Here is a 27,781-nt window from a genome sequence, read left to right as displayed (position 1 = left end):
AGGTTTTGTACCAGGGCCTGGGGGTTGAGCAGGTCCCCGCTGCTTATGTTGATTTAGCGGACCAGTTGGTCCATGGGCTGCAGTTTTTGTGATGCAGCTTTGTGCTGTCCAAACTTTGTTTCATTGGTGGGGATTAAGTGCATTCTGTGGCTTAAAATTTGGTCCGCAGACCAAGCCTCTAAAAAAGCTCTCACTGATCTGCCCTTTCAAGGCGATGGCCTGTTTGGAGCTACCATTGATGACATTTAGGATATCACGGGGGGAAGAGTACCTTCCTGCCATTGACGAGGCTCCTTCCCTTTCCTAGACTGACAAGGACCCTCCTTCTCAGCACATAGAAAATTCTTCCATGCTTCTGGGATGGAGAATAAGGGAAATGGATCTTTCAAATCTTCCCCGGCAGGTTGCAAGCGTCCTTGGTCTGGTAAGCCTGGAGCTAGCGTCTCCGCACCTGCAGACAAGACCCCCTTAAGCATGAAGGTCTGCCCTTACCCATTATTGGGGTGGGGAACATCTTTGCTGGTTTCTGGCCTCGTGGACCTCCTTCAAGAACGTTAAGGGGATCCACAAAATGTCTTTTATGGGTACCCAGAGAGGGGGACAAAGCTTGTCCTTTTCAGGTTTTTTTAGGTCCTTAGTCTCCTTGTGCGGATTTAATTCCTGTGAAGGTTCAGGTGATGTCCGAACTACCTAAGATCTCCCCCATCTCCCCAATCCCTGTCAAGGGAATTGATTTTCCTAGGTCTGATTCTAATTGTGACCAGGGTGGTTCTCCCTCTGGACATCAGGAACCCCAGGCTGTGGTTCACCGGCTGCTGTCACAGATGGTTCTCTCTCCCATTTACATTCTGGTTTTGAGTCTGGTGGTATCCACCTTCAAGACAGTTCTGTTTTCAAAGCCCTACATGCAGCTCCTTTAGCAGGTTTTGTTCCACAGGAGGATACCGAGGTTTGTGGCGAGATCACAGGTTCCTCTGCCAGATGCCGCAGGCATCCAAGGGCCACGGTAAGGCCAGTATCATCCCCTGCACTGGCTTCTTCCAAAATTCCTATGAGAATTCAAGGGCGAGGATCTCCCAATCGGTCTGGTGGCAATAAATGTCCCTTAGGGGCTTCCTCTCAGGTAAGACAAGTTGTCCCAAGGGCTGATCTACCATATTGCTTCACAATCGCTGGTTTTAATGGTTCGCTATTGAAAGCCAGGTACTGAGGGATAGAGGTCTGTCTTGATCAGTGATCCCTACTATGGTGAAGGCGAGGAAGTAGTCTTCCAGCAAGGTATACCATTGTACGTGTAAAGCATACATTTCTTGGTGTGAGTCTATTGACGCCCATCCTCGATCCTTTTCTGTGGCTCGGATCTTAACCTTTCTTCAACAGGGCATTGATCAGAAGTTGGCCTTGGGTACCATCAAGGGCCATGTGTCTGCCCTGGCAATCTTCTTTCAGCGAACCCCCCCGCCCCCCAGCCACGCACTCTTAAGTTTGTACCTTCATTGAGGGGGTTCGACATGTGGCTCCACCTGTACGGTCTCTTGTGCCGCGCCCACGGGGTATCGGACTTGGCGGCGTTATCCTGTTGCAGTCCCTATTTAGTGGTCCATGGGGATAAAGTGCTTCTTCGTCCCTGTTTATCATTCCTTCCCAAAGTTGTCCCTGACTACCATTTGAATGAGGACATTATGTTGCCTTCCTTGTGTCCCAAGCCAGCTCATCCCAAGGAATTTGCCTGGCCTTGCCTACCTTGTATGTGGTTCCTGCGATTCGGGCGTATCTGGCAGCTACTGAGTCTTTTCGGAGGTCAGTGCATTCTACTCGTGCACTGAGTTCTTCTTGAGCCATCCGTCATTGGGCTTCAATATCACAAGTTTGCAAGGCGGCCATTTGGTCGTCCGTGCATACCTTTACAAATTCTATAAGGTAGATACTCTGGCATCTGCGGATGCTTCTTTTGGCTGCAAAGTTTTGCAGGCTGCTGTTTTAAAATGGGCTGTTCCATATTGAGGGGCGTTTAAAAAAAAAAACAAAAAAAAAAAAACGTATTTTTCAATTGGGGCTCCTGTGACCCAGTTAAGGCTCCTGTCCTGGTTAAGGTCGCTTATGTTTAACCTTGGGTTATTTTTTCCCCACCCCTCATTTTACTTTTGGCACTGCTTTTGGACGTCCCACTAGTAATGATTTATGAAGCTCTGCGTCCATTGACGAGCGAAAAAGAGAAAATTGGATTTTTGTACTTAACCATAAAATCCATTTCTCTGAACTCATTGATGGCCACAGCACCCATCCCGCTGGAGTTCTGATACTTCTAATACTGCTTGGTAATACACTGATTACCTAGAGCAGAGGGGGGGGTTTTATACCAAGCTGAGGATGGTCCATGGGCGTAGCCAGGTGTTTTTTTTGTTCTGCCTAGTCCTACTCCTGGAGGAGGCAATTTAACCCAATACTTATGATTTATGGAGCGCTGTGTCCATCGATAAAATCAGAGAAATGGATTTTACGGTAAGTACAAACCTTTTTAAGCATGTATTTAACTTTAAAAAAAAAAAAACACAAGCACTTACAGACTCTGCACATGCTTGCCTGCAATAGCTTTTACTGTCCCCTGTACTGTCAAATGCCAAGATGACTGGGACAAAGCTCAAACGGGATTAAATTTGTGGACCATGCATTCTAGGAGTTAAAAATATATATGTACTAAGAGGAATTGGCTTTTTACATTGTTTAGTAATTGGAAGTGAATCTTTTAAAATGTATTGGGTGACGATTCTCTACTCCCTTAGTAAATTAGCCTCATTCTAGTATGTGGTACATGTTGCAAAGTGGAAATGTGCACAAGTATTAGTAGCGGTGATTTTAACTTTGATTCAGAACTAATTTCTTTTGCTAATAAGTTTTTTTTTTTTTTTTTTCTTTCTCTTTCTCTCTTTAGATTATTGTCATGGCCTGTCGTGAATTTGAAATGGGACGGGTATGTCCATAGATTATTTCAGCATGAGCTGAATTGTATTTATTTGCACATGCGTTTTTAGTATTAATGTAGTATTTCTATTCACCTTTACTTAAAAATATGAAGCAGAGGCGTAACTAGAACCTTCAGGGCCCTGATGCAAGAAACCATGAAGGGCCCCCCAGACCCCTGGCCGGGGCCCTTACCTTCAAGCCCAGGGCTCTTCCCACTAATCCTGGGGCTCTTTACACTCGTTGCATGGCCTTTTATTACGGTCCTTTCACAGGTTCTGCAGTGGGCCCCCTTCCTGCAATCTTGGGGCCTCCCCACAGTGGTGCAATGCCAGGGTCCGGTCGCAAGTGTGACCTTTGCGATCCTGGAAGTTTACCCACTGGTTTGCTACCGGGCCCCCTGGAGCATGGGGCCCGGTAGCGATTGCAACCCCTGTAGTTACGCCCCTGATATGAAGTATATAGGTAGTACTTAAATTTGAATTCTAGATCAGCCTACTGTGATATACATTGATCCAAGTATATACAAAAGAACTAGTGTAAGTGTTTGGTGGTTTTATTTACATCTTAAAGTGGTAAGGAACCGTGTAGAAAAAAAAACGAATCCCTCCAGTGGTGTGCTGTCACCACTGATGAGGTTTCTATTTTCACTTGGTCTTCCTTTCTGGGTTCACAGGCTCCAGCTGTTGAAAGGTGAGCTGTGTGCATGCAGGAGGGAGTCACTGTCGCGGCATACTTGAGTGTGCTGTCCATTGAGGGCGCAGAGCACATGCGCCTGTGACTTCACTGGCTGCGACACTTGTAAATATCTCCTAAACGGTTCATGTTTAGAAGATATTCACTAGACCTACAGGTAAGTTTTATTATAGATAGTAAAAACACCCACGCTTGGTCAATATATTTTGAACAATGAGCGGCTGCTGTTCACCCAATAGGGAATTTATCTAAAAAAGATTATTAATCACAGCGCTTGCTTGAAAATTGGTGAATAAAATGTGAAAATACATATACAGTATTAACAGCACTTGTTTAAACAAATATAAGCGTGCTATATAGAAGGTGCTAAAATGCAATACCTCCAAATTTTACATATATGTGCTATAAAAAAATACACTACAAATATTAAAAATACAAATATATATATAAAGTGCACAAAGAGTTTAAAAAAAAAACTCCAATAACAATAAAAAGATTCTAATAAGTAAAGTGTTTCCCAGTCTAAAGGAGAATCCAAAACCGTGCCAATGTGTTCAAATAAGGTGATTCTTTTCTTAGGCTACGTTCACATCTTGGCGTTTTTTCAGGTGTTTTTTAGGTTGACTAGTAACCAATGGGAAAAAATAAAAACGCCTGTAATCTGCCCAAAAAGAAGCTCATGTACTTTTTTGAGCGTTGGGCGTTTTGCTTAAAGATGTGAACAGGGGCTATTGAAATGAATAGGATTTGTCTTGTTGGGTGTTTTTTGAGCTGTTCCTAGAGCAGAAAAACTCCCCAAAAACGCCCCCATGTGAACTTGGCCTTATTGCTGGAAGGTGCTCATCAGTGCAAAGTGCCACACTCCCCTCTTGCGCCCCTACTCACCAGAGATAAAGATCCTCTCTGGGTCGTATGCAGCTTTAATGGTGAGTATGGAATACTTATATGCAGTCTGGGTACCATCCAGAAATAAACGCTAAATCACTTGCAATTGACACTTCCTTAGCGGGCTCGGCCCTTAATGAAATGGACAGATCATAGTGAAGTACTGCTAAAACAAGACGGAGATAGAAAAGTTGCAATCAGACAATGGTAGTCCTTCCAGGAACACCGTCTCGCGTGCATTCCGTGGACAGCAAGTGACCTAAGTGGTTCGGTAAGCCAGAGGTTACGTCAACGCGCTTCGCCCACCTTCCCAAGCATCAATGGACTGGGAAACACTTTACTTATTAGAATCCTATTGTTATTTGATTCGATTTTTTTTTTTTTTTGAGCACTCTTTTCGTGTGTGTGTGTGTATGTATGTATATATATATATGTGTATGTATGTGTATATGTATATATATATATATATATATATATATATATATATATATATATATAATTTCTTGCATGCATACATACATATCTTGCATGTATATATTATATCTTTTCATGTGACAACACTGAAGAAATGAAACTTTGCTACACTGTAAAGTAGGGAGTGTACAGCTTGTATAACAGTGTAAATTTGCTGCCCCCTCAAAATAACTCCACACACAGCCATGAATGTCTAAACGGTGGAAAACAAAAGTGAGTACACCCCAAGTGAAAATGTCCAAATTGGGCCCAAAGTGTCCAGTTAGCCATTTTTCCCTAGCTCTGTGATGTCGTAATAAAGGAGTGGAAGAGGGCTCCACTGGCAACATGTGAAGCTCTGGTGAACTCCATGTCCAAGCGAGTTAAGGCAGTGCTGGAAAATAATGGTGGCCACACAAAATATTGACACTTTGGGCCGAATTTGGACATTTTTACTTAGGAGTGTAATCACTTTTGTTGCCAGCCCTTTAGACATTGATAGCTGTTATTTTGAGGGGAAAGCTAATTTACACTATTATACAAGCTGTACACTCACTACTTTACATTGTAGCAAAGTGTATATTCTTCAGTGTTGTCACATTAAAAGATATACAATATATTTACAAAAATGTAAGGGGTTTACTCACTTTTGTGAGATACTGTATTTATTTTTTTATTATTTGTAGTGTTTTTTTTTTAATTTTTTTTTTTTTTTTTTTATAGCACATATATGTAAATTTGGAATTATTGCATTTTAGCACATTCTATTTAGTATTGTTAGCTCTTTATATATGCACTTTATGTGTTTTTAGCACACTTTTATATTTATTGGTGTAAACAAGTGCTTTTATTACTGTGTTTCACATTTTTTTTTTTACCAATTTTCAAGCAAGCGCTGTGGTTAATCTTTTTAAGTCTTGCTATAGGCCTATTATAGGCTTGTCTGTAGTTAGAAAATAGAATGCGCAGTTTACCTCCGCTTTAAGAGTTAAAGCAATATGAGAGAAAATTAACTTATCAATGTATTCAGCTGCTTTTTTTTTTTTCTTTTTTTTGTAAACCTTTTCTAATATTGGGTAAGAAATTTCTGAGTAAAGAACGAAATATGTACGACTTGTTATTGCTTGGACACATTCAAGTATTGCTAGTAGCTTTACCATTTTTTTTTTTTTTTCCATAGTCTGCAATAGACAATGAAATGTTTGCACAGTCAGAGTGAATTAGTTGCTTGGTCTGACTTGCACTCAGAGGAGGGTTACTTTATTTTTAATTGATGTGAGTGACCCTATGCACGTGGTCAAGTCTGTCAAATTGCAGGGCATGTGGGTGGAAACATTGTCAAAATGTGCAAAAGGTTTATCCTACACTCTTAATAAGATTTGGCCATGTTCTGTTTTTTTTTTTTTTTTTTTCCTTTCAACTAATATAACTTGGCTGCAAATGTATAAAAACACTTTAAGACTGAGAATTTGGGAAAGCTGATGCTTTCTCAAATTCCAGGGAAATAAAAAAACAAACAAAAAACCCTTGCAGTTGGTCTCTCCCCACACCAAGGGTTTAATTCTCCTTTTTGTCAAGGGTTACCATAAAATAGCACATCTGCTTGCCTAACCCTTGCTCCCCTGCAGCTATTTCTGTCTGACATTCTGGTTTGTGGATGGACTCTGTCCTCATTTACAATGTAGGATTACTGCTCTTGCGCAGTGTAACCATTGGGAGTGCCAAAGAGAAGTGGCTCAGGGGATTGGTTTTATAGAAAGGAAAAGCCCGTGGGAGGGAGGGATAATGCAAGTAAAAGTCGCAATATTGCCTCCTTTTTTTTTTGTTACTAGTTTGTTCGTGGAGAACTACAAGCAACAGCCGGCTGTGGTTTCGGACTGGATAATCTAGATCCTTAAGGTCTCCCAGCCTGGCCAGCAAGTTTGAGCAAGTTATAGTCCAGAACTAGGCCTCACCACGACAGTGCCCCGACGGATGGGGACTAGCCTGTGAGTGAAGCATCTCGTGGGTACGCGATCGACCTGGAACATCACAGCGTATTCCCTGGCTGGCGGCACCCCCTTCCCGGATGGGAGGTGATCAGTTTGATTGGCGCCCACCAGGTATCGTGGTATGTTGAGTAATTGTCCCCCCAAAACCTCTAGTGGTCTAGGAGCGGACGTGGGCCCTATGCCTTGAATGGTCGGACCCTCAGGGCTCCCTCGGTTCCCCTGCCCTCTTGGGAGGACTAGGCCCAAATCCCCCAGTTTTTTCCCTTACCCTGTGAAGGTTCCTACCTTGGGGGGGGGCGGAAATATTACAGCCGCTGTGGCGCCTTTTTGATGCGGGTGGTTGGTCCTGGTGGGGGACCCTCCGATGCCTAATGTTCAGGAACCCCTTTTGGGGTCATGGAGACCGCATGGCGTGCCGTGGGGGGCCGCCAGTTTGCTATGGATCAATGTGGCGTTTTTCCCATTGTATTACATGGGCAGCCATTTTTTGTTCCCCCATAGGAATGCATGAGGCGGCTATTTTCCTTTGTTCCACGATCGCTGGACATGCGAGCAGCATGGCACTTTAATTCTAGCAAAGACACAGGCTGTTCTTTCCTTTTCCTGTGCAGATTAGTTTCACTTTAGTTTTCACAGAGCATGCTGGCAGCTCCTGAGGTAACGTTTTTCTGGGGTTCCCTGTGGATTTTCCTTGTACACTCTGCTGTTAGATTGTACTAGCCTGGGGTTTTGTAGCCTGCTAAGATAGCGTTGAGATTGCGAATTGGTGACTCTTAAAGAGAGAGTGCACTTTTTGTTTATTACCGATGTAAAATGAAGTCCCATAAAATTTAATCTACAGACCCCTTAGGTGCTGCTGCGGACCCTTCTTGGTCACAGTCGCAGCACCATATCACAGCATTTTTACCAAGCTTGACGTCAAAAGTAGATTTTGTAATTACAAGTGTTGCCAGCAGCAAACGCCCTTTGACTTCGCCTCCATCGGCAGTGTCTTCAGACTCTGAGGCAGATATGGCCGCAGCAGACACACCCCCCCCCCCCCCCCCCCTACGGGGTCGGTGTCATTCTGTCTGTAAAGAGGACCTGTCCTCATCAGCCGCAGCGCGGGAACGCACCTTGTTGGAAGCCCTCATAGTTTCAGTGCGGGAAACTTTTTAAAATTGGCTGAATCTACAGGGTCGGGTACGCAGGTGTCTTTTGGCTCCTGCAAATCCCAGAAATCGGGCAAGATGTTCCCTTGCCCTTATTTGTTAAATGCCATTGTCTATGAACAATGGCACCGCAATAAGCACATGCTGGTGATGCCTAAGCGTTTTAAATGGCATTAATCTTTTGCAGATGCAGTATCCACTAGGTGGACTTTACCACCGAAGGTGGATCACCCAGTTTCCAGGCTTACCAAGTCTACTGTGGTTCCAGCAGAGCAATCACCGACTTTTGCGGACCCCGTGGATAATCCCTATCCCACCATTTACACGTAATGGCGGGTTACATTTTGAAAACTACTTTTGTAAACATTGTGGTGTCAGACGGTTACTGAGTGAAACTACTAAAAGCAGACTTGGAAGCTGAACGGCTCCCCCCTCTGCGGTACTTGAACTAATGGACCAGTTGGCTCAAGCCCTGGTGTTCATGTGTGCTACCTCCCTGGATGCAACTTCGCTAGTGCCTAGGGTGTCGGCAGTGGGGATTGCTATTAGACACATGGTGTGGCTTAAAAGCTGGTCTGCTGACCAGGTTTCCAAAAAGGCCTTGACTGATCTCCCCTTTACAGGGGCAAGGTTTTTTGGATCCTCTCTGAATGATCAAAGGTCTCACTGGGGGAAAGGGTACTCTTCGTCCTCAATCCTCTAAGGGTAAGGCACCACGTTCTAGGCAGGGGCCTTCCTTCTCTGCTCATAAGCGGCTTTCCATACCACTGGGTTGCAAGGAAAAGGTGAACTGTTCAGGTCTTCTGGGGGTTCCAATAAGCCATGGTCGGGGTGGGGGATGGGGAAATCAAAGGCTTGTCTATCCGGATCTGCAGACAAATCGTCATCTGCATCAAGGGGCGCCCCCACCCGTTTCTTGGGTGGGGGGGGGGCGTTTTTGCTTCTTTCTGGAACCATGGACCTCCTTGATTTAGGACTAATGGGTTCACAAACTGATCTGCTCGGGGTACAAAATTCTGGTCCTGACCGTCAGACAGGTTTTTCCCATCCAATCTTCACCTATCTCCAGACCAGTTAAGAGACTTGCGAGTATGCCAATTCCCTCTCGGGAACCCTTTCAAGGGTTTATTCAAACCTGTTCACCGTGCCCAGAAAGGAGGGCAAAGTGCGTCCCATCCTGGACCTTAAGGCCCTGAAACGCTTTGTGCGGGTACAGAAGTTTCAGATGTAATCCATCCGCTTGGGAGTGGCGTCACTAAACCAGGGAGATTTTTTTGGCTTCAATAGATATCAAGGACTCATATCTATACATCCCTAGCTACGCTGGACACCAGCGGTTTCTTCGCTTTGCAGTAGCAGAAGAGCATTATCAATTTGTGGCGTTATCCTTTGGTCTCGCCTCTGCCCCTAGGGTTTTTACCAAGATACTAGCCCCAGTGTTGGAATTGCTGCGCCAACGGGGGATTGCAGTACCAGGGGTACTTAGACAATCTCCTATTGAGAGCAGACTTTTTTTTTGGTACATTTTAATTTTTCAACTAAACTTTGAAATTGCTCGCAGGTCTGTCACTGTCACCTCCGCTGCCCATGCTCACAGGTAGGAAGCTACATACTGCTGTTCTTTTGGGTAGAAAAACCTTTTATTTCTTTAGTTCATTGACGTGAGACTCTAAAAATGAGGGGCGCAGGTTCCCTTGGCGCTCACAAACCACCCAGAGCGGCAAAAGGGGTTTCCCTTTCCCCCACCTATTTTGACAGAATTGTCACAATAGAGTGAGGACGACTGAATCGTCTTCTTGGGGTCCCCAAGCGGTTTGCTAGGCAATGCCCTTATGAAGAGTCCCTTTTACAAAAAGTGTTCTGTTCCTCCCGTGATGGACCCCCCAGTTTCCAGGGTAAACAAAGCGACCATGATTCCGGTTGAAGAGTCTCTGGCTTTTAAGAACCTGGCTGAATATGTTCACCCTGGCTGGGTCGTCATTGAGGCTGGTGTTCACTATTGCCCTGGTGTTGGAAACTCTGACTGAGTGGGCTAAGCTTTTGTGCCATGTCCTGGTGGGAGAACAGCTCCTACTTGCCTTTGCTGAGCTTGTGGACCAGCTGGTCCAGGGGCTGCAGTTTATCTATGCTGCATCTTTTGGATGAGGCTCCCCTAGTGGCTCGGCTTTCTATTTCGGCCTAACATGCTGGTCTGCAGACCAGACTTTAAAAAAAAAAAAAAGCCCTGGCTGTCCTTCCTTTTTTTTAAGGAGATCGCCTGTTTGGAGCGACCATGGATGACATTAAGGGTCTCACAGGGGAAGAGTACCTTTCTTCCACAGACTACTAAGGGCAAGGACCCTTGTGTCAGATGTGGGCCCTCCTTTTCGGCTGACAAGGGATCAAAGCCTTTGGGGGCCGCCTCTGATGGTTCCAAGGGAACTTAGTCTGGCAAGTCAAGAGTGGGCCTCTCTTCAGACCCCCGCAGGCTCCTTGAGCATGAAGGTGCGCCCTCACCCGTATATCTGGAGTGGAGGGACATCTTCTCTGGTTCCCGGACCCGTGACCTTCCCAAGTGGGTCCACAAAGTCATATGATCCAGATACCAGATCGAGTTTCGTGCTCGCCCTCTGGAAAGGTTCTTTCCTTTCAAGTTGTCTGTCCCCAGTCTGCTTACAGGCCCTCTTTGGGGCGGTGCAAGATCTTTTACTTCAAGGAGTGATTGTCCCGTTTCTAATTGCGGAACGTTTTTCAGGGGTTTTTACTCAACCTGTTTACATTTCCCAGGAAGAAGGGCAAAGTGCATCCAATCCTGGACCTCAAGACGCTGAACTGCTGTGTGCAGGTGCTGAAGTTCAGGGGGGGGGGGGGGGAGTCAATTCGTACAGTAATGACTTCCCTGCATCAGGGGTATTTTCTTGCCTCCACAGACATCAAAGATGTCTACCTTCACATTCTAATATGTGCCGGTCACCAACACTTCCCCTGCTTTGCAGTGGGAGAGGAACATTATCAGTTTGGGGTGTTGCCATTGTCTCTTGCCTCCGCTCCCCGGGTCTTCACTACAGTATTGGCCCCGATATTGGCATTGTTATGCCAGCGGGAGGTTGCATTACTGGGCTATTTATTCGATCTCCTTCTGCAAGCCGAGTCTTCTGCTGCGCTGGCGGAAAACCTGGAGATCACCATACAAACTCTGAAGGAGTACTGGTGGATTCTGAATCTTCGGAAGTCAGCCTTGGTCCCTTCTACGAAACTAGGCTATCTGGGGCTGACTCTGGACTCAAACTTAGCCTGAGTATTTCTTCCCCCCGGCCAAACTTCAGACTCTGCAGGTTGCAGTTTGTCTCCTGCTGACCAGAAGATGGTCGGCTTTCTGGACTTTTATGTGGATACTGGGCCTAATGATGTCAACCGTCGATGCTGTCCGGTTTGCGCAGTTCCATGCGGGGTTCCTGCAACTGAGATTCATATCACATGGGTCGATAATCCGCAGTCTCTGGACAACCAAATCCAGCTGAGCCGGGTTATGAGAGTCCATGATTTGGTGGCCTTGTTTTCCGGCGCTCCGGCAGGGTAAAATCCTTCCTACCTTTTTTGTATTGGACCGTGGTCACCATGGATGCCAGCCTGTCCAGGTGGGGAGGCGTCCTCAGGCAGAAGTTCTGCTTGGGGCATCTGACCATGGAAGAATCCAGACTACCACTCAGTTCTGAGTTGCTGTGCCTGGAACATTGGATGGATCGTCTACAAGGATGTCCGGTGCGCATTCAATCAAACAATGCTATGGCTTATGTCCATCTCCAAGGGGGCACAAGAAGTGTCTTGGTGGCTCTGGAGGTAGCTGGCATTTTCAGGAGCAGCCTGCTTTACAGTCGCTAGGTTTGATGGCTTGGCTGTTGAAAGCCAGGTGCTGAAGGATGGGGAAATTGTCTGAATCAGTGATTCCTATGCTTCTAAAAGCTAGGAAATCTACTTCTTGGAATATCTACCATCGTACGTGGACCTCAATTTGGTGCTTTCGGTTCTCTAGAAGTCTCCTTTTGAGAATTTTCAAAAGTTTCCCCTGCTTACGCGGTCAAAGATGGGGGAATTTTTGGTTGTCTATCACCTCTGCACACAGGGTGTTTCTAGCACGACTTCGTAGCGAAAGTAAACTGCGGCTTCAGTGAGACTTGTCCCTCATATATAGAGGGAAGTCGCGCTCAAAAGTAGTGCACAATCTACTTTTGAAGTCGCCGCAACTGAAGCTGCGGCAGTGGAAACGGGCCCCATTGAAAACAATGGCTTTTGACTTGCTGTGCGACTTAATGTGTCAAGTCGCACCGCAAGTCGCACTAGTGGAAACCGGGCCTAAAGCTTTCTATTGTATATTAACTTTGGTAGCTTTTTTTTTTTTTTTTTAATTTAGACATTGTAAACAAAATCTATTCCTGGCTATACCATTGTTGTTCCTTTTGAATTTAATAGATATTGCAAGCACTGGTGGTGCTTGTGTTATGGAACACAAAAAGTTCCCATAGTGATAGCCTGCTTTTTATAGAAGCACTTTAATGTCAAGAGTTGCGTTGGCTTTAAAAGTAGTTTACCACTACAAATCTGTGTATTGACTCTATTTGCACAGGTATACCCACACATAGATTTTTAAATTTGTTTTGCAGAAGAAATGTGAGCGATATTATCCTAACTTTGGAGAGCAGCCTTTAAGTTTTGGACCATTTCGTATTTCATGTGTAAGTATTCACTCAACAGCGTTAAACTATTTTTTTAGTTCTTTTATTCTGAGTCTAAGATTTATTTGTACATTGGGTTAACTGCAGCCAAGTAACCTGCAAAATTTATATGTATGTATGTATGTAATATATATATTAAACTAAGTAATGGTGAAGAGGGAAGAGGAAATCTGATCCTGCAAGCTGTGGCCAAGAAAGTCAAACGGCACATGACTGGTTATTGTGCCTTGTGCTGCACTTTGTGTAGTGGCAAGGTTTTACTTCCTCAGTCAGTGCTTCCAGTGGGGAGAACAATGAACAGTCATCAGTGACTAGATCAATCCAAATCTCCTTAGATTAGCAGCCAGAAGCAGTGACCTAAAGCGCAATTACACCCTAACAACCTAAATTCTCCCCTGCAATTAATAATCTGAGCGGAGTTCAGCCTTGTGTGTCAAAATGAAAAAAATCCCAAGAGCAGCAAGTAGGTGTGGTTACTGAAAGCTAATGACATCACTTCCAGGGAGGGACATTGTTCCTGTGTAGCTAGGGGGCGTATAAAGAATGGGAGCAGCTGATCATGGGTTCTCATTCAGTGTTCCCTCATTAGTAAGGATGCATTGTACATCCTAATTCATGAGAAAATTAAGAAATAATTCATACAGAACATGGGAGGGTGCAATGCACATATGCAGTGCACACATACAGTATGGCTGTGCTGGACTTTGACCGTAGACTACCACAGGGGAAGGGGGGGGGGGGGACTGTCTGTGTAGCTGGAAGTGCTCTGGGGTCTCGGCTCACAGTCTACAATGATCATAGTACATGCAACCATACAAAGTCTACGTTTCTACTACTGCGACTTGTCATGCGACTTTGGACACAGTCTGATGACAAGTCATAGCCCACTGATTTTAATGGCACCCGTTCCCGTCTATGCAAAATCAGCGACTTTGAAAAGGTACCTGCACTACTTTGATGCAACTTTTGATGCGACTTTGATCCAGAGAGTGTAAAGTTGGATCAAAGCTGCAGTCAAAGTGGCATCAAGCCACTCTAGCCTAGTGGCTACGTTTCCACTAGTGCGACTCTTAAGTTGTGCAATTTAGAGTGCGACTGAGTGCAGCTTTTGATACAACTTTACACTCTGGATGCAGGCACCTTTTCAAAGTTACATAGATAGGAACGAGTGTCATTGAAATCAATGGGCTTTGACCTGTCATGTGACTTTGTGCCCCCCATCCCCCGACAACCTTTTGTAGGAAGTGAAAGACCGCTTAGCAAATTCAGTTAAAGAGAGAAGTGGATTGTCCAGCTTGGATTAGACTTTCTAAGCTACAAAAGCAACTAGCCAGAAAATGAATAATATCAAAGAAAGATATTTAACATACTATTAGGAAAATTTCATTTTTGACTGGCGTTTCCCTTTAACCACTTGCCGACCGCCGCACGACTATCTACGTCGGCGGTCAGCCCCTCACAGGCAAACTAACGTAGGGCTACGTTGCTTGCTTGTGAGGGTCTAGGGAGCGAGCGCGCGCCCCCGCGCGGTCACGGACCCCCCCCCTCGCCCGCGCGTGTGACCAGCGGACCCGATGTCCGCCAGCCACTCGGCGATCGGCGGGGGAGAGGGAGAATGTCAGGCAGCTTGTGTAAACAAGCTGCCTGTCATTCTCCTCGCTGTAAAGACACTGATCACATGGATCTACTATGTAGATCCGTTGATCAATGTCCTTACAGCTCAAGCCACAGCCAATCACAGTAGAAAGCACGCCCCTAGGGACACACACAGCCCCTCCCTCCCAAATAAAGTTAACCCCTTCACTACCAGTGTATTTTTACAGTAACAGTGCATATATATAGCACTGATTACTGTAGAAATGTCACTGGTAACCCCAAAAGTGTCAAAAATGTCAGTCAAGGGTCCGATCTGTCCGCCGCAATGTCGCAGTACCGCAAAAAAAATCGCAGATTGCCGCCATTACGCGTTAAAAAAAAAACAACAACAAAAATGACAAAAATCTTTCCCTTTGTTAGTAAACGTGATAACTTTTGCGCAAACCAATCAAAATACGCTTTTTGCGATTTTTTTTTTTTTTTTTTTTTTTTTTTTTTTTTTTTTTTTTTTTTTTTACCAAACATAGGTAGCATAAAACAAATTGGCCGAAAATGTTAAAAAATTTTGATTTTTACATTTTTTTTTTGGGGGGAATTTCATATAAGCAAATGTGAAAAATATTGCTATTTTTGCAAAATTGACGCTCTTTTTTTGTTTATAGCGCGTGATCAAAAAGTCGCACAGGTGATCAAATACCACCAAAAGAAAGCTCTGTTTGTGGGAAAAAAAGGACGCCAAATTCGTTTAGGTACAGCGTCGCACGACCGCGCAATTGTCTGTTAAAGTCACGCAGTGCCGAATCGCAAAATACCCCCTGGTCGGAATGGGGGTAAAAATCTTCCGGGGCTTAAGTGGTTAAGTACCTTTTTCACATGTTACGTAGCAGGAAGGTGCGTTTCAGATTGTGAATTTTTATTTGCACAATTGATATGCATTTCCACATGTCGCATATAGGTCAGCGCGTTCACTGGGAGCGGCAAAAGAAGCTCACGTAGCGAACTTTGGTACTGAGCCAGGTGCTCCCCCCCCCCCATGCTTAGTTTGTCATGATTTTAGCACTATTTGGAAATGTGGCAAAATCATGCTGATTCTGGCTGCAATTCCAAATCCTTCAGGTGTGAACATGGTCGAAGGCTGCCATATGTAACCTAATTTACTCTTGTTAAGCCTGTGTGGACCTAGCTATCATCTTTGCCAAATATTTTATCAAGGCAGTTGGGTCTGCTTGACTACCAAAACATTTACTCCATCTGATAGGATGTAGTCCCTGATCAGCTCATTTTTTTGCACCCAAATCAAGTCAATTTTTAAATCGACTTTGGTCTAGCTGGATGGTGCTTGTAAGGCCACCCCATGGCATGGAATTTAGGCAGTTTGTTGAGCTTTATTCTCACATTTCAAATAGGGGCTGCAGCCGCAGGAGTGCCTATGTACCCTCCCATAACAAGGAGTACACAGCTGTTTTTCTGAAGGAATTTCAGACCGGATGTAATTTATTTGTTTTTTTTTTTTATTATAGGGTGCTGTTTAAGCACAATTAACCATTCTAAATGTTACCTATAACATAGCAAATACTCACTTCTTAAGTCAAGTTCTATTTTAAAGTATATGGAAGCCAAAGTTTTAACTTAACGTAAGGGACACAGGTAAAGTAGCTCAGGTACATAGGGTTATGCTGCCACCTACATAAGAATCAGGACCCTGGAAACAAACGGTTGTTGAACAGGCAGTATTTGGCCTTCTTCAAACTGGTGATTACCTGCATAGTCTGCCTTCCAGATCCTTGCCTGTGTGAAGAATGCCTAACTCCATCATGCTTCAGCTTTTTGCTAGTGGGAGAATTTACCTCTTTCCTCAGAGAATAACCCATTTCACTGGACTATTCAGTTGTTGTTAAGCATTTTTTCAGATCCTCCTAATTCCAGATTACTTTCCAGGTTGGTTGTGATGCAAGGAAGTCATTGGGCTTGCTTGTTATGTGACCTACAGGCTCTGGGCTCTGCTTGCATTTTTCTTGACACCAAGTTTACTGTGTAATTTAGCTACAGCGTATTTTGCATGTCCAGGGTCATAATGCACCTGTCTGGGGGAATCCAGTCCCAGAAGACTGCATGGTGTGTCTGGCACATGGAATTTTGGCTTTATGGCCAAAACCAGTATAAACACAGTGCTGTGTAAGACTTTGTTTAGTGCAGCGATGGTGAACCTTGGCACCCCAGATATTTTGGTATTAGATTTCCCATGATGCCCAACTACACTGCAAAGTACATGAGCATTATAGGAAATATAGTTCCAAAACATCTGGGGTGCCAAGGTTCGCCATCACTGGTCTAGTGTATAAACATCTGTCACCTGAACTAGTTGCTTCTATGGGAATAGGTATGTCCGATTTTCTGTAAACAGTCGTGCATTATGATTAACTCCCATTTTTGTTTTTTATTCAGGAGAATGAACAAGCAAGGAAAGATTACTTTGTAAGGACACTTCTAGTGGAGTTCCAGAATGTAAGCTTTGTCATAAGTCCTTTTTATCCGTTTTCTGTGAAAGTTATATAATCCATATAGGTTTTTTTTTTTTTTTTTTATTTGCCTAGAAAATGCACACAGTGTTTATGTATACTAATGGCCCCAATTCACATGCGTGCAGTTGCTGTCCGAATAGAAAAGAAAAGTAGAAAATGCTTCCCTTTTTTTAATCTTTTGTTTTTTTTTATTGCCGGGATGGGAACGCATCTGAAATGTCACAAATCTCCTCCAAAATGCACTGGCATGTCCTGAACTAAGATAAAGAAAGAGGGGGGAAATGCACTGGGGCTGATGAAATGCACCAGAAGGCATCAAAAACTCAAATGCAGAAATTGTGGTGTAAACTGGCCTCTTAGTTCTAACTGCTTTCTTCCCAGATTTTTTTGCACACCTGTTAAAATGCATGTTGTAGGCCTGAAGGTTAGGTAAAATCCCCAAACATTTGAAAGCATAGACCCTGAAGAATAGAAATGGTAGTAGTTGCAATTTTTTGTCGCACAACATTAGCGTACATTTATTAAACCCAGATTTTCAGTAAAGAATACACTCATTTTAGGAGACACAAGCACAGTATATTGCACAATTTGTTAATATGTCAGGCATTGAGTGACATGTTCTCTTTCAAAAGATATCCGGGGTCTCCCTAAGCAAATCAAGCACAGATCACCATTGCCATGTATGACAGCTGTAAAGACACACATTCCCCACCATGTTTTTCATGGTCACAGAAGTGGGGGGACGACAATGTGGCCTCCCTGGGGGACTTGTCTGCACTCCTTGCCCTTTAGTTCCTAGAAGCCATGGTGGTACAAGTCCCTATATGAACCCCTCGGAACTGGGGACCTGACCCCCCTCACCCCAACTAGTAAAGTCCCAGCATGAACCATTCATAGCTGAGGATTTGACCCCCCCAACTGAAGGACTAAAAGTCCCAGCATGAACCCCTGAGATCTAAGGGGTCACATTATATTTCAGGGGTTCATGCTGAGAATTTTGTAGCCCTTCCTTTTTGGGGAGCCACATCCTAAGATCTCAGGAATTCGTGTTGGAACTTGAAGTTGTTCACTAGTTGGGGTGTCAAATCCAACAAAAGTGAAGGGCTGCAGGTTCCATCTTTACCACCTGAGATATAAGAATGTGACACCCCTCCGCCTCCCAAAATTGAAGGCTTACAAGTCCCAGCATGAACCCCTGGGATATAAGAATGTGACCTCCTCCCATCCCTCTGTGGCTGAGCGTGTCATCTGCCATCCTCTGTGTATGGGTCACTGCCCAGCTCCCTCATGAGTCACACATGGTTCCATCCCCGACGCCTGACATGACCTCACTGTTGAGAGTGGAGACTCAAATCCAGGTCACTTCCTGCCACAGAAGATGGAGGAGGTGGGTGGAGCTTAACCCTTGGTGCAGAGGAGCAGGAAGAGAAAACCGCCTCTGCTCTAAATGCTGGGGCATCGTCCTCCCTCTGCATTAGCTGATGTGACGCTGCTGGATGCCAGGCGGTCCTAGCAACCAGTGGGCAGTAGCGGGGGCTGGGGAACAAGCGAAAATGGGTCTTAGCCAGCCGGGACACTATTTTCCGCGAGTATTGCAGCGCTGGGGCAGCCTTTTTTGGGGGGGGGGGATCAGATTGGCCCGAGGGGGGCAATAACCACCCTACCCCCCCCCCCTGGTCCAGTTTGCCCCCTGGGTACACTGCAAAATTCATACCAGTCCCTTATTTGAACAAGCAGCCTGGCAAGTCAGGAAGGGGTTTGGTTTAGCAAGTCGCCCCCCCCCCCCCATCCTTAATCTCAACAGGCCACGTGTCATCAACCTGAAAGGGTGCTTTACCTAGGGAAGCAAACCCCTCCAAAAGCACCTTGTCCCCACCTTGAAGACCAGAGTCTCTTCTGCACAGTGGTTGTTGTGGTCTGCAGTTTGGGGCTTATCTTTATCTAGAAGCCCACTTTAATAGGTGCCCACCAGAGACTGCCTCCCAAATTGTGAAGCAGTAAGGTGTCTATATTACCCTTACTTATTCCACAAAAAAGTAAGCCCTGTTGCGCTCATATGCGGGTCATGAAACGCTACAGTCCATGTGTATTCCCTGCACATAATTACAAATGCACTTTATCAATCTGATGTGCGTGTCACTTTAAAGTTAATACCACCACAAAAGTTAGGTCTGGAAACCATTATGTCTCCCAAAAAGGTTCCTACAATCAATCAGTGCCCAGCGAATTAATCTTCAACATTCATGCCATCAACCGAGGTCATCTGCAAATCCATGTCCAGCATAGTCGCCCGCTAATTTCACAGCATCCAGCAGGGTTGGCCTATCCAAAAGCAACTTGATTGACGCTCTTCCAACACAATAGAACTCAACACTTCACATGCTGCAAAGAATGCTGGAGCAGAAGCAAGCTCTTGCCATCTATTCAGGTGAATATGGAGGATATTCTTGTCCTACTGCTGATCAGTGGGACATTGTAGCCAATGTCATTGAGACCCTCCTCCCCATAGAGGAGGTGAGTCATTACGACTCATCTGTGTCATCTGTCATCCCATGTGTGAGAATTCTGAAGATGCTTCAATTGAATGAAGGACCCAACACACTTGGCACTGAAACATGTAGGCAGGCCATGAGGGACCGCCTCGTCAAATGTTTTGAGAAGCATGAAGAGAATAAAAATGTTGTGCTTGCATGTCTTTTTGGATCCTCTATACAAGAATCATGCTTTCTCTTCTGATGACGTATTGGCCAAGGCAAAAAAATGGTTAAGAGAAGATATTCAACAGGAGGTGCAGGAGGTTCCTGCCGAGAAGACAAGTCAGGAAGAGCAGGTTTCTAATCTGGAAGAGCAGGATGCTGCTAAAAGGGAAAAAATGTTCAAAAAGAAAACGGACAGAAGTAAAACATCATCGTGGTCGAATAGATGCCATGTTCAGTGTTTTATTAGGGCCTCGTGCAGCAGAGGATTCTTCTGAATCTGCAGTAATGACCCTGGATGATGAACTTCATCTCTATTTGAAGGAACCATTAATTAACAGAAGTGGTGATCCTCCTTCAGTGGTGGAAAGAAAATGAGGCACGCTACAAAAAGACTTGCTTCTCATGCTAGAAGATACCTTTCTGCTCCTCCTTCCTTGGTACCAAGTGAGTGTGTTTAGTGAACTGGCAGCAATATATGAAAAAAACAGACGCCGTTTAACTGTTGAACATGCTGAAATGTTATACCGATACTTAGTGACCAAAATATCGGTATCAGCCCTGAAAAAACCATATCGGTCTATCCCTAGTAAGGAGTACAATTGATCTTGGGCACTGTTCATTTAAAACTGCCCCAGTGTGAGTGCACCCTAAAAGTGGATTGGATCTTGGCCCAGCCATGAGAGCTGTGGTCCAGGTTTCCTATAAACTCAGCATTGTTAAATCCTGGGGTATTGGGATGCTATTTGAAACCTAATTTTTACAGGCACTGTAAAATGGTGGCCCTCTCCCGAGTTACTATTGTAACAGATCCCCAATACTTGGACCAAGTATTTCTGTCTTGGGTCTCCAGACTCTCACATGATGCAGTGACCTGGCCCCTCAATTCCCCCCAAACATCAGCCTAAGCTCTATGAAGGGTAACACAAAAGACACTTTATTCAACAACTCACTTTCAATATATACCGTCTCATGTGTTTGATTTCATTATCATATGCAAATGCGATTGAATACAGAACATAGTCAACATACCTTGGTCATCTGGAAAGAGACAATAGGTGAATGAGACTGCAACATTATCATAATTAACTCAACAAACAAGCCACCCAAAACAAAGCCGAATACATATTCCTAGAGGTGTAAAGACAAAACCACCTCTAAACAGATGACCACAGAAGATGTAGGCTCGCAGATTGCCCGTCTTCATTTTCAAAACTCCTTACTATAAATGTCAATACACATTCCCAAAGTAGACAATAGCGGAGTTTGACGTCATTATCTCTTTAGTCTCTCATTGTGTGGAGAAGTCCTCTGCTGCAACAGGCAGCTTTAGGCCTGTAACATTGATCCCAGTCTGAGTCTGTATCTTGGGGTGACATGGATTTGAGTCCAAAGCAACACTACTCCCATGGTCCTCCAGCATATACCCCCACACAGAGGTGCACTCCCCTATAAGCCTGGGCCCATAGTCCGTGGGCAGGAGTCTGGCTCTCCACACACCTCCAGTAGCCTGTGGCGAACGTCCCAGCAAATGAGCGTTAGTCATAACTATGAATTAGGCAATAGTGTGATTGATTTGTGTTTTTTATCTTTTGTTGTTGAGTTAGTTTATAATAGTAGTGTCCTTTTTTTCAGTGCATTCTGGATGAGCAATGGCATACTGTATAAAAGAAACCGAGCAAGAGAATCCTCCTAATAATCGCTTTCAGATCATTTTTTTATTTTTTTTTTTATTTATGCTCTGCAGTTGTTGCATAAGAGAAGAACCCAAGGGGACCTAATGTAGTATAAAGGGATGACCCTGCATTTTCTGGCATAAGTAACCTCTGTCTGCATGTATAAAATGTAAGCTGTTGCTACCGGAGTTCTACACATACATGGAACCTGGATCACCCTAGTATACAAATAGCCAGTCCTCTTCTACCGCCTTACTTAGTCACTGTCGTTACTTAGCTACTGTCAGGCCATCACTTTGATCTGTAGCAACATTAGCGAAAAGGAATGTGGCAGGGACAAGGCCAGAGCCAGCAATTGCTGAAACTGATCATATTCTGCATCTTTTCTCTAAGGTTTGAGGGTACTAACGTGTGTTAATTGGTAACTTGTGCAGCTGCTATGCTTGCACATATTAGTGTGGCAATAGAGGGTTTTTTCCTGTGAAAACAGACTTATTTTGTATATTTTGAGCCTTTAATCTTTCCTGTAATGTGGGCAGTCGTAAAATTATGTATGCCATATACAGTGTAAAGTATTATAGATTATTCTTCAGACTATAAAGACCTTTTCTGTCCTGCAGTGATATCTGCATATATACAGATTTTATCCTTTTTTTTTTTTTTTTTAGCTTGCATCCCTCCTCCTTCTGTTCCAATTCCTGTTAGGAATATTTCTGTTTCTAAATGTTTTTTGAATAAAATATTATAGCATTCCAATGGGATTTTAAAATGGTAATTACTTCGCTTCTTCTGCTAGAAAGTGTTCTATTTGCTAAAATAGCTTTCACTTTAGAGTCACTCTTGATATTTTTATTTTTAATTAATATATGTAGCCTAATTATGTTTTACAAAATGGGATCAAATGTTGCTGCCAGATATTATACTAGCCCATGTTTCTACGGTTACCAAAGTATTTCAGATGTTTGATTAAACTCCTATATGTAGCAACATTTTGCCATCAGCCCTTTTTCTTGTAAAGTTGTTGCCCTGGCATGTTTTTGTTAATGGACTGTTAAAATAAATGTGAAAATCCAATATGACTGAGAACAAAATCTATCCAAATGGTATAGTACAGGACACGACACAGGCTGGATATTTATAGATCTTGAGTTATAGACTAATACCTTCTTGCAGTTGGACATTGACAAAAGCTTTGCTGGTCATGCCCCTAGGCATATTCTTATAACCCTACCCAAGTCTGAGACCTTGGTTTTTGCTAGTATACTTAGATGATATACCTTTACTCCCCTATGGAGGAGTTATCTATGCTTAATTATTTTTCTTTTATTTTCCTTTGTTTTTATTTTGGATTTTAAAATCAACTCTTCATTGCTTTCTACATAAACTAAAGATGAGTAAGCACCTGGTCCCTTCCAAACAGGGCAGACCTGCTGGCTTAAGGCCCTCTTTTCTATCCTACTGCTCAGTCACTGGCTTTTTTCAATGGCTGTGGAAACCCAGGTCTTGAAGGACAGGGTTATCTCTTACTATGTGATTCCTACCTTACTAAGAGCCAGAAAAGCTACTTTGTGAAAAATGTACCACCTTGCTTAAAATCCTTTTCCCCTTGTATGAGCAAAGGCTTTTATACCTCTGAGATTATTCAGTACCTCACATTCTGGCTATCCCACAATTTGGTACTTGACCAGAACTTGACCTTTAAGTACCATTTAATCTCCCTGGCAGTCTGATTATGTCAGGATTTCTGTGCTAAAAGCGGTAAATTCTTTTGCATGGAAACATATTTTAAAACTCCCCTTCCCCTGCGATCCCCCGCCATCCTCTCCTGCCGATGCCGTCATCTGTCTTCAGGTTCTCTTTCCTGCGAGCATTGTGAAGCAGAGGGGGTGAAATCGGCGGCAATTTGAAAAATGTAAATACACCAAATGACATGATACAAAGTTGTGATCCTAACGGATTACACTGTATCATGCCATTTCACCACAGGATTTCACCTGTTGGCTTTTCCAGATGCCCGGCCTGTGCTTTTCCAGTTCTTTGTGCCTGGAAAATTGAGAACGACCATGGCATCCAAAAAGCGTTTTGTGCAAAATCGCTTTTAGACAAACTGGAAAACAGCGACAGCGAAACTGAGTTACTTAAAGAACAGTGACGACCGCAACAATTTTGATGTCTCTTTCTGGCACATAGCTCCGTTGGAAATTCTGAAGAATCATTTGTTATACTTCCCAAATTCCACAAGCGCCTGTCCAGTGTCGTGGTGCTTAACCGTTGACTGATATGGTTGAAGAGCTGGTCGGCTGACCAGAAATCCAGAAAGATGGTGGCTGATATTCCCTATGCGGGGTCTCGCCTTTTTGGAGACTCCCTGGATGAATTGGTTAAAGGAGTCACTGGGGGCAAGAGCACTCTGCTACCCCAGAATCCTAAGGGCGAGTTTTTCCACGGCAAGCGGGGTCCCGCTTTTAAACCTAATCAAGGGTCCTTTCGTGCCTTCAAGGCACAGTACAAGGGGGAAACCCTTCAAGGGCCAGGGTGGCCAGAGAAAGCCCTGGGCCGGCAAACAAAAATCCGGCCAAGCTGGTGCGGCGGCTCAGTCCGCCTCTGCCTGAAGGGGCGCCCTCACCCATTTCAGGGGTGGGGGGACGTTTGCGCGGTTTCCTCCAACCTTGGCTGCTCCGAGTTCTGGACAGGTGGGTTCAGGAAATCATTCAATCAGGGTACAAGATCAAATTTCTTTCACGGCGGCAGACAGCTTCTTTCCCTCAAATCTTCATTTGACCCCAGGGCGGTTACAGGACCTGCATCAAGTGGTACAGGATCTCCTCGCTCAGGAGGTAATCGTCCTGGTGCCTCATCGGGACAGGTTTCGGGGCTTTTACTCAAATCTGTTCACTGTGCCCAGACAGGAGGGCAAAGTGTGTCCGATTCTGGACTTAAAAGCTCTGAACCGCTTTTGTGCGCGTTCGAAAGTTCTGCATGGAATCGCTCCGCTCGGCGGTGGCCTCCCTGAGTCCGGGAGAATTCCTGGCTTCCATCGACCTGAAGGATGCATATCTACACATCCCCATTTTCGAGGGTCATCGGAGGTACCTCCGGTTTGCTATCACGGAGGATCATTATCAGTTTGTGGCGTTACCTTTTGGTCTCGCTTTGGCACCAAGGGTCTTTACCAAAGTGTTGGCGCCTGTTCTGGGACTGTTGCGGGCACAGGGCATTGCGGTCTTGGGATATCTGGACGATCTCCTGTTAAGGTCGAGTGCCAGTCAGAGCCTGTTGCACGATCTGTCCACTACGGTCCAGACGCTCCAGGAGTTCGGTTGGACCATCAACGTTCAGAAGTCGACCTTGTCTCCTTCGGTTCGTCTCCCATATTTGGTCTGGACTCTGCTCAAGCAAAGGTGTTCTTACCGGAGGACAAGCTCCGCACCCTGCAGTCCGAGGTCAAGTCCCTCAGGGACAACGAATCCTCATCACTCAGGACCTGTATGCGGTCCCTAAAGGTTGATGGTATCGGCCTTCGAGGCGATACCATTTGCACAGTTTCACACGCGATCTCTCCAAGCGGAGATCCTGGCCAGGTGGGACAGACTACCTCCGTCCTTGGACCTGAGAGTGCCTCTGAGTCGCCAAACCAGAATGGATCTCTTGTGGCTTCAGTCCTCGGCTGTTTCGGAAGGGAAATCCTTCCGGCCGTTTCTATGGACGGTGATTACCACGGATGCCAGCCTGTCGGGCTGGGATGGCGTCCTGGGCAACCTATCTGCCCAGGGCACTTGGTCGGAGGAGGAGTCCTCCCTTACGATAAACATATTGGAATTGAGAGCGATCAGGCTGTGCCTGCTCCACTGGTCGGATCGTCTTCAGGGCCATCCTGTACGGGTGCAGACGGACAATGCCACTGCGGTGGCATACATCAACCACTAAGGGGGCACCAGGAGTGCCCGGGCGGACCAGGAAGTGACCAGTATTCTGTCTTGGGCCGAGACTCATGTCCCGGCGATATCGGCAATTCACTTTCCGGGTGTGGAGAATTGGCAGGCCGATTATCTGAGCCGCCAGACCCTGGACCAGGGGAATGGTCCCTGCACCCGGAGGTATTTCAAATGCTGTGTGCGAAGTGGGGATCCCTGGATGTGGATCTGTTCGCGTCTCGGCTAAACCACAAGGTGGAAAGGTTTGTGCCAAGAATGCACAATCCTCTGGCAGACGCCTCGGATGCTCTGGTGGTGCCTTGGCATCAGTATCGTCTGATCTATGCCTTTCCTCCGATACAGTTGTTGTCCAGGTTCTTTCGCAGGTTGACCTCGGAACAAACACTGGTGATTCTGGTGGCGCTGGACTGGCCACGCCGGTCCTGGTACGAGGACATCGTTCACCTGGCCGTCAAGCCTCCATGGCGGCTGCCAATGCGAGAAGATCTGCTGCCTCAGGGACTGATCTTCCATCCTGCTTTAGTCGCTGGCTTTAACGGCATGGCTGTTGAAAGCCAGGTCATGAGAGACAGGGGTCTCTCCTCAGAGGTCATTCCTACTTTAATCAAGGCTAGAAAAGCCTCGTCTGGTAAGATTTATTACCGAACTTGGAAAGCTTATTTTGCCTGGTGTGAGTCCAGGGGTTTCTCTCCTAGTTCCTACTCGGTGGCGAGAGTGTTGTCTTTCCTCCAGTCTGGTGTGGACCAGCGCCTTGCGTTGGCCACGATTAAGGGCCAGGCATCTGCACTGGCTGTTCTTTTCCAGCGCCCTGTGGCTTCTCATTCCTTGATTCGCACTTTTTTATTCAAGGTGTGCGTCACTTGGCCCCTCGAATGGAGCCCTTATCTCCATGGGACTTGAACTTGGTTCTGTCCGTGTTACAACGTTCCCCGTTTGAAAACATCAGGGTAATTTTGTTACCTCTGCTGTCTAAAAGTTTGCCTTTCTGGTAGCGATCACTTCTGCTCGCAGAGTGTTGGAGTTGGTGGCGTTGTCTTGCCGCTCCCCTTACGTGGTGGTTCATAGGGATAAGGTGGTCTTGCGACCTAACCCGTCCTTTCTTCCAAAGGTGGTTTCGGATTTTCACCTCAATGAGGACATTGTTTTACCTTCACTCTGTGCTAATCCTAAGCATCCTAAGGAGATTGCCTTGCATTCTTTGGATGTTGTCAGGGCGATCAGGGTTTACCTGTCATCGACTGAATCCTTTCGAAAATCGGATTCTTTGTCCTTCCTGAGGGACCTCGGAAGGGTATGGCTGCGTCTGCGGCGACCATTGCAAAATGGATCAGACAGACAATTGTTCAGGCCTATTCGTCAAAGGAGCGGGTACCACCCTTCCCTGTCAAGGCGCACTCTACCAGATCGGTGAGCGCGTCCTGGGCTTTCCGGCATCAGGCCTTGGTGGCCCAGGTGTGTAAGGCTGCGACTTGGTCGTCGGTGCACACCTTTTCCAAATTCTACAAAGTTGATGTTATGGCATCAGCTCATTTGGCCGCAAAGTTCTCTGTGAGGCAGTACCGCGTGGGTCCCTGGTTGTTGGGGTTGTTTTACCCCCTTGGTTATTTGCTTTCCTGGGTTGTTGCTCCTGTTGAGCTTTTTTGTTGCCCAGAAGGTTCCCTTGCTTTTCACGTAAGGTTCCTTTCTCTGATGTGGGTACTGCATTGCCTTTTCTGACGGTTGCATTTCCCACCCCTCATGTCTACACTGCTTTGGGACATCCCCATTGGTGAAGACTGTATGAGTGGGCGACGACTGTCGGAGGACGTAAGAGAAAACAAAAATTTTGTAAAATCTTACCGTAAAATTCCTTTCTGAGTCCTCCGACAGGAAATTATGTTTCTTGGGTGTGATCATTACACGTTCTGTGTACAGAACAGCTCCAGGTAGCCATATTGCATTGTATTCTCAGAAGATTGCAATAGCTGCAGATTGAAAAGGAAAGGTTATTTTTAATAACATTCAATTTCAATATGATTTGTGTCGCATTTGTATACGCTATATTGTTTGTTTGCTCTCCCCCCCCCCCCCCCCCCCCACAAAAGTGGAGTTGCCCTTTAAATGTCGTAGTTTGTCGCCATTCTATGAGCATGCGCAATTTTAGAGCATTACATGTTGAATATCCATTAACTTAGCGTAACATCTTTTATATTTTACCAAAAAATTGGTGTGTGTGTATACACACACAGTGCCTTGCGAAAGTATTCGCCCCCCCCCCCTTGAACTTTGCGACCTTTTGCCACATTTCAGGCTTCAAACCTAAAGATATAAAACTAGTTTTTTCTTGTAACAAAAAGTGGGACACACTCATGAAGTGGAACGAAATTTATTGGATATTTCAATTTTTTTTAACAAATAAAAAAACTGAAAAATTGGGCGTGCAAAATTATTCAGCCCCCTTAAGTTAATACTTTGTAGCGCCACCTTTTGCTGCGATTACAGCTGTAAGTCGATTGGGGTATGTCTCT

At 45.1% G+C, this 27,781-nt stretch overlaps 1 protein-coding gene across 2 annotated transcripts in view; it reads left to right on the top strand.

The window, feature by feature from the left end:
• PTPN12 (protein tyrosine phosphatase non-receptor type 12) overlaps positions 1–27,781 on the top strand; it is a 187,582-nt gene that overhangs the window by 87,912 nt on the left and 71,889 nt on the right. For both annotated transcript variants that reach the window (XM_082254230.1, XM_082254229.1), the window contains exons 5-7: positions 2,933–2,971; positions 12,778–12,849; positions 16,891–16,950. In XM_082254230.1, coding sequence (XP_082110356.1) covers positions 2,933–2,971; positions 12,778–12,849; positions 16,891–16,950 — 171 coding nt within the window. The remainder of the gene's footprint in view (positions 1–2,932; positions 2,972–12,777; positions 12,850–16,890; positions 16,951–27,781) is intronic.

Source organism: Pelophylax lessonae (genome assembly GCF_965119305.1).
Source record: "Pelophylax lessonae genome assembly, chromosome: 4".
NCBI lineage: Eukaryota > Metazoa > Chordata > Amphibia > Anura > Ranidae > Pelophylax > Pelophylax lessonae.
This window is presented reverse-complemented; position numbering and strand designations above follow the sequence as displayed.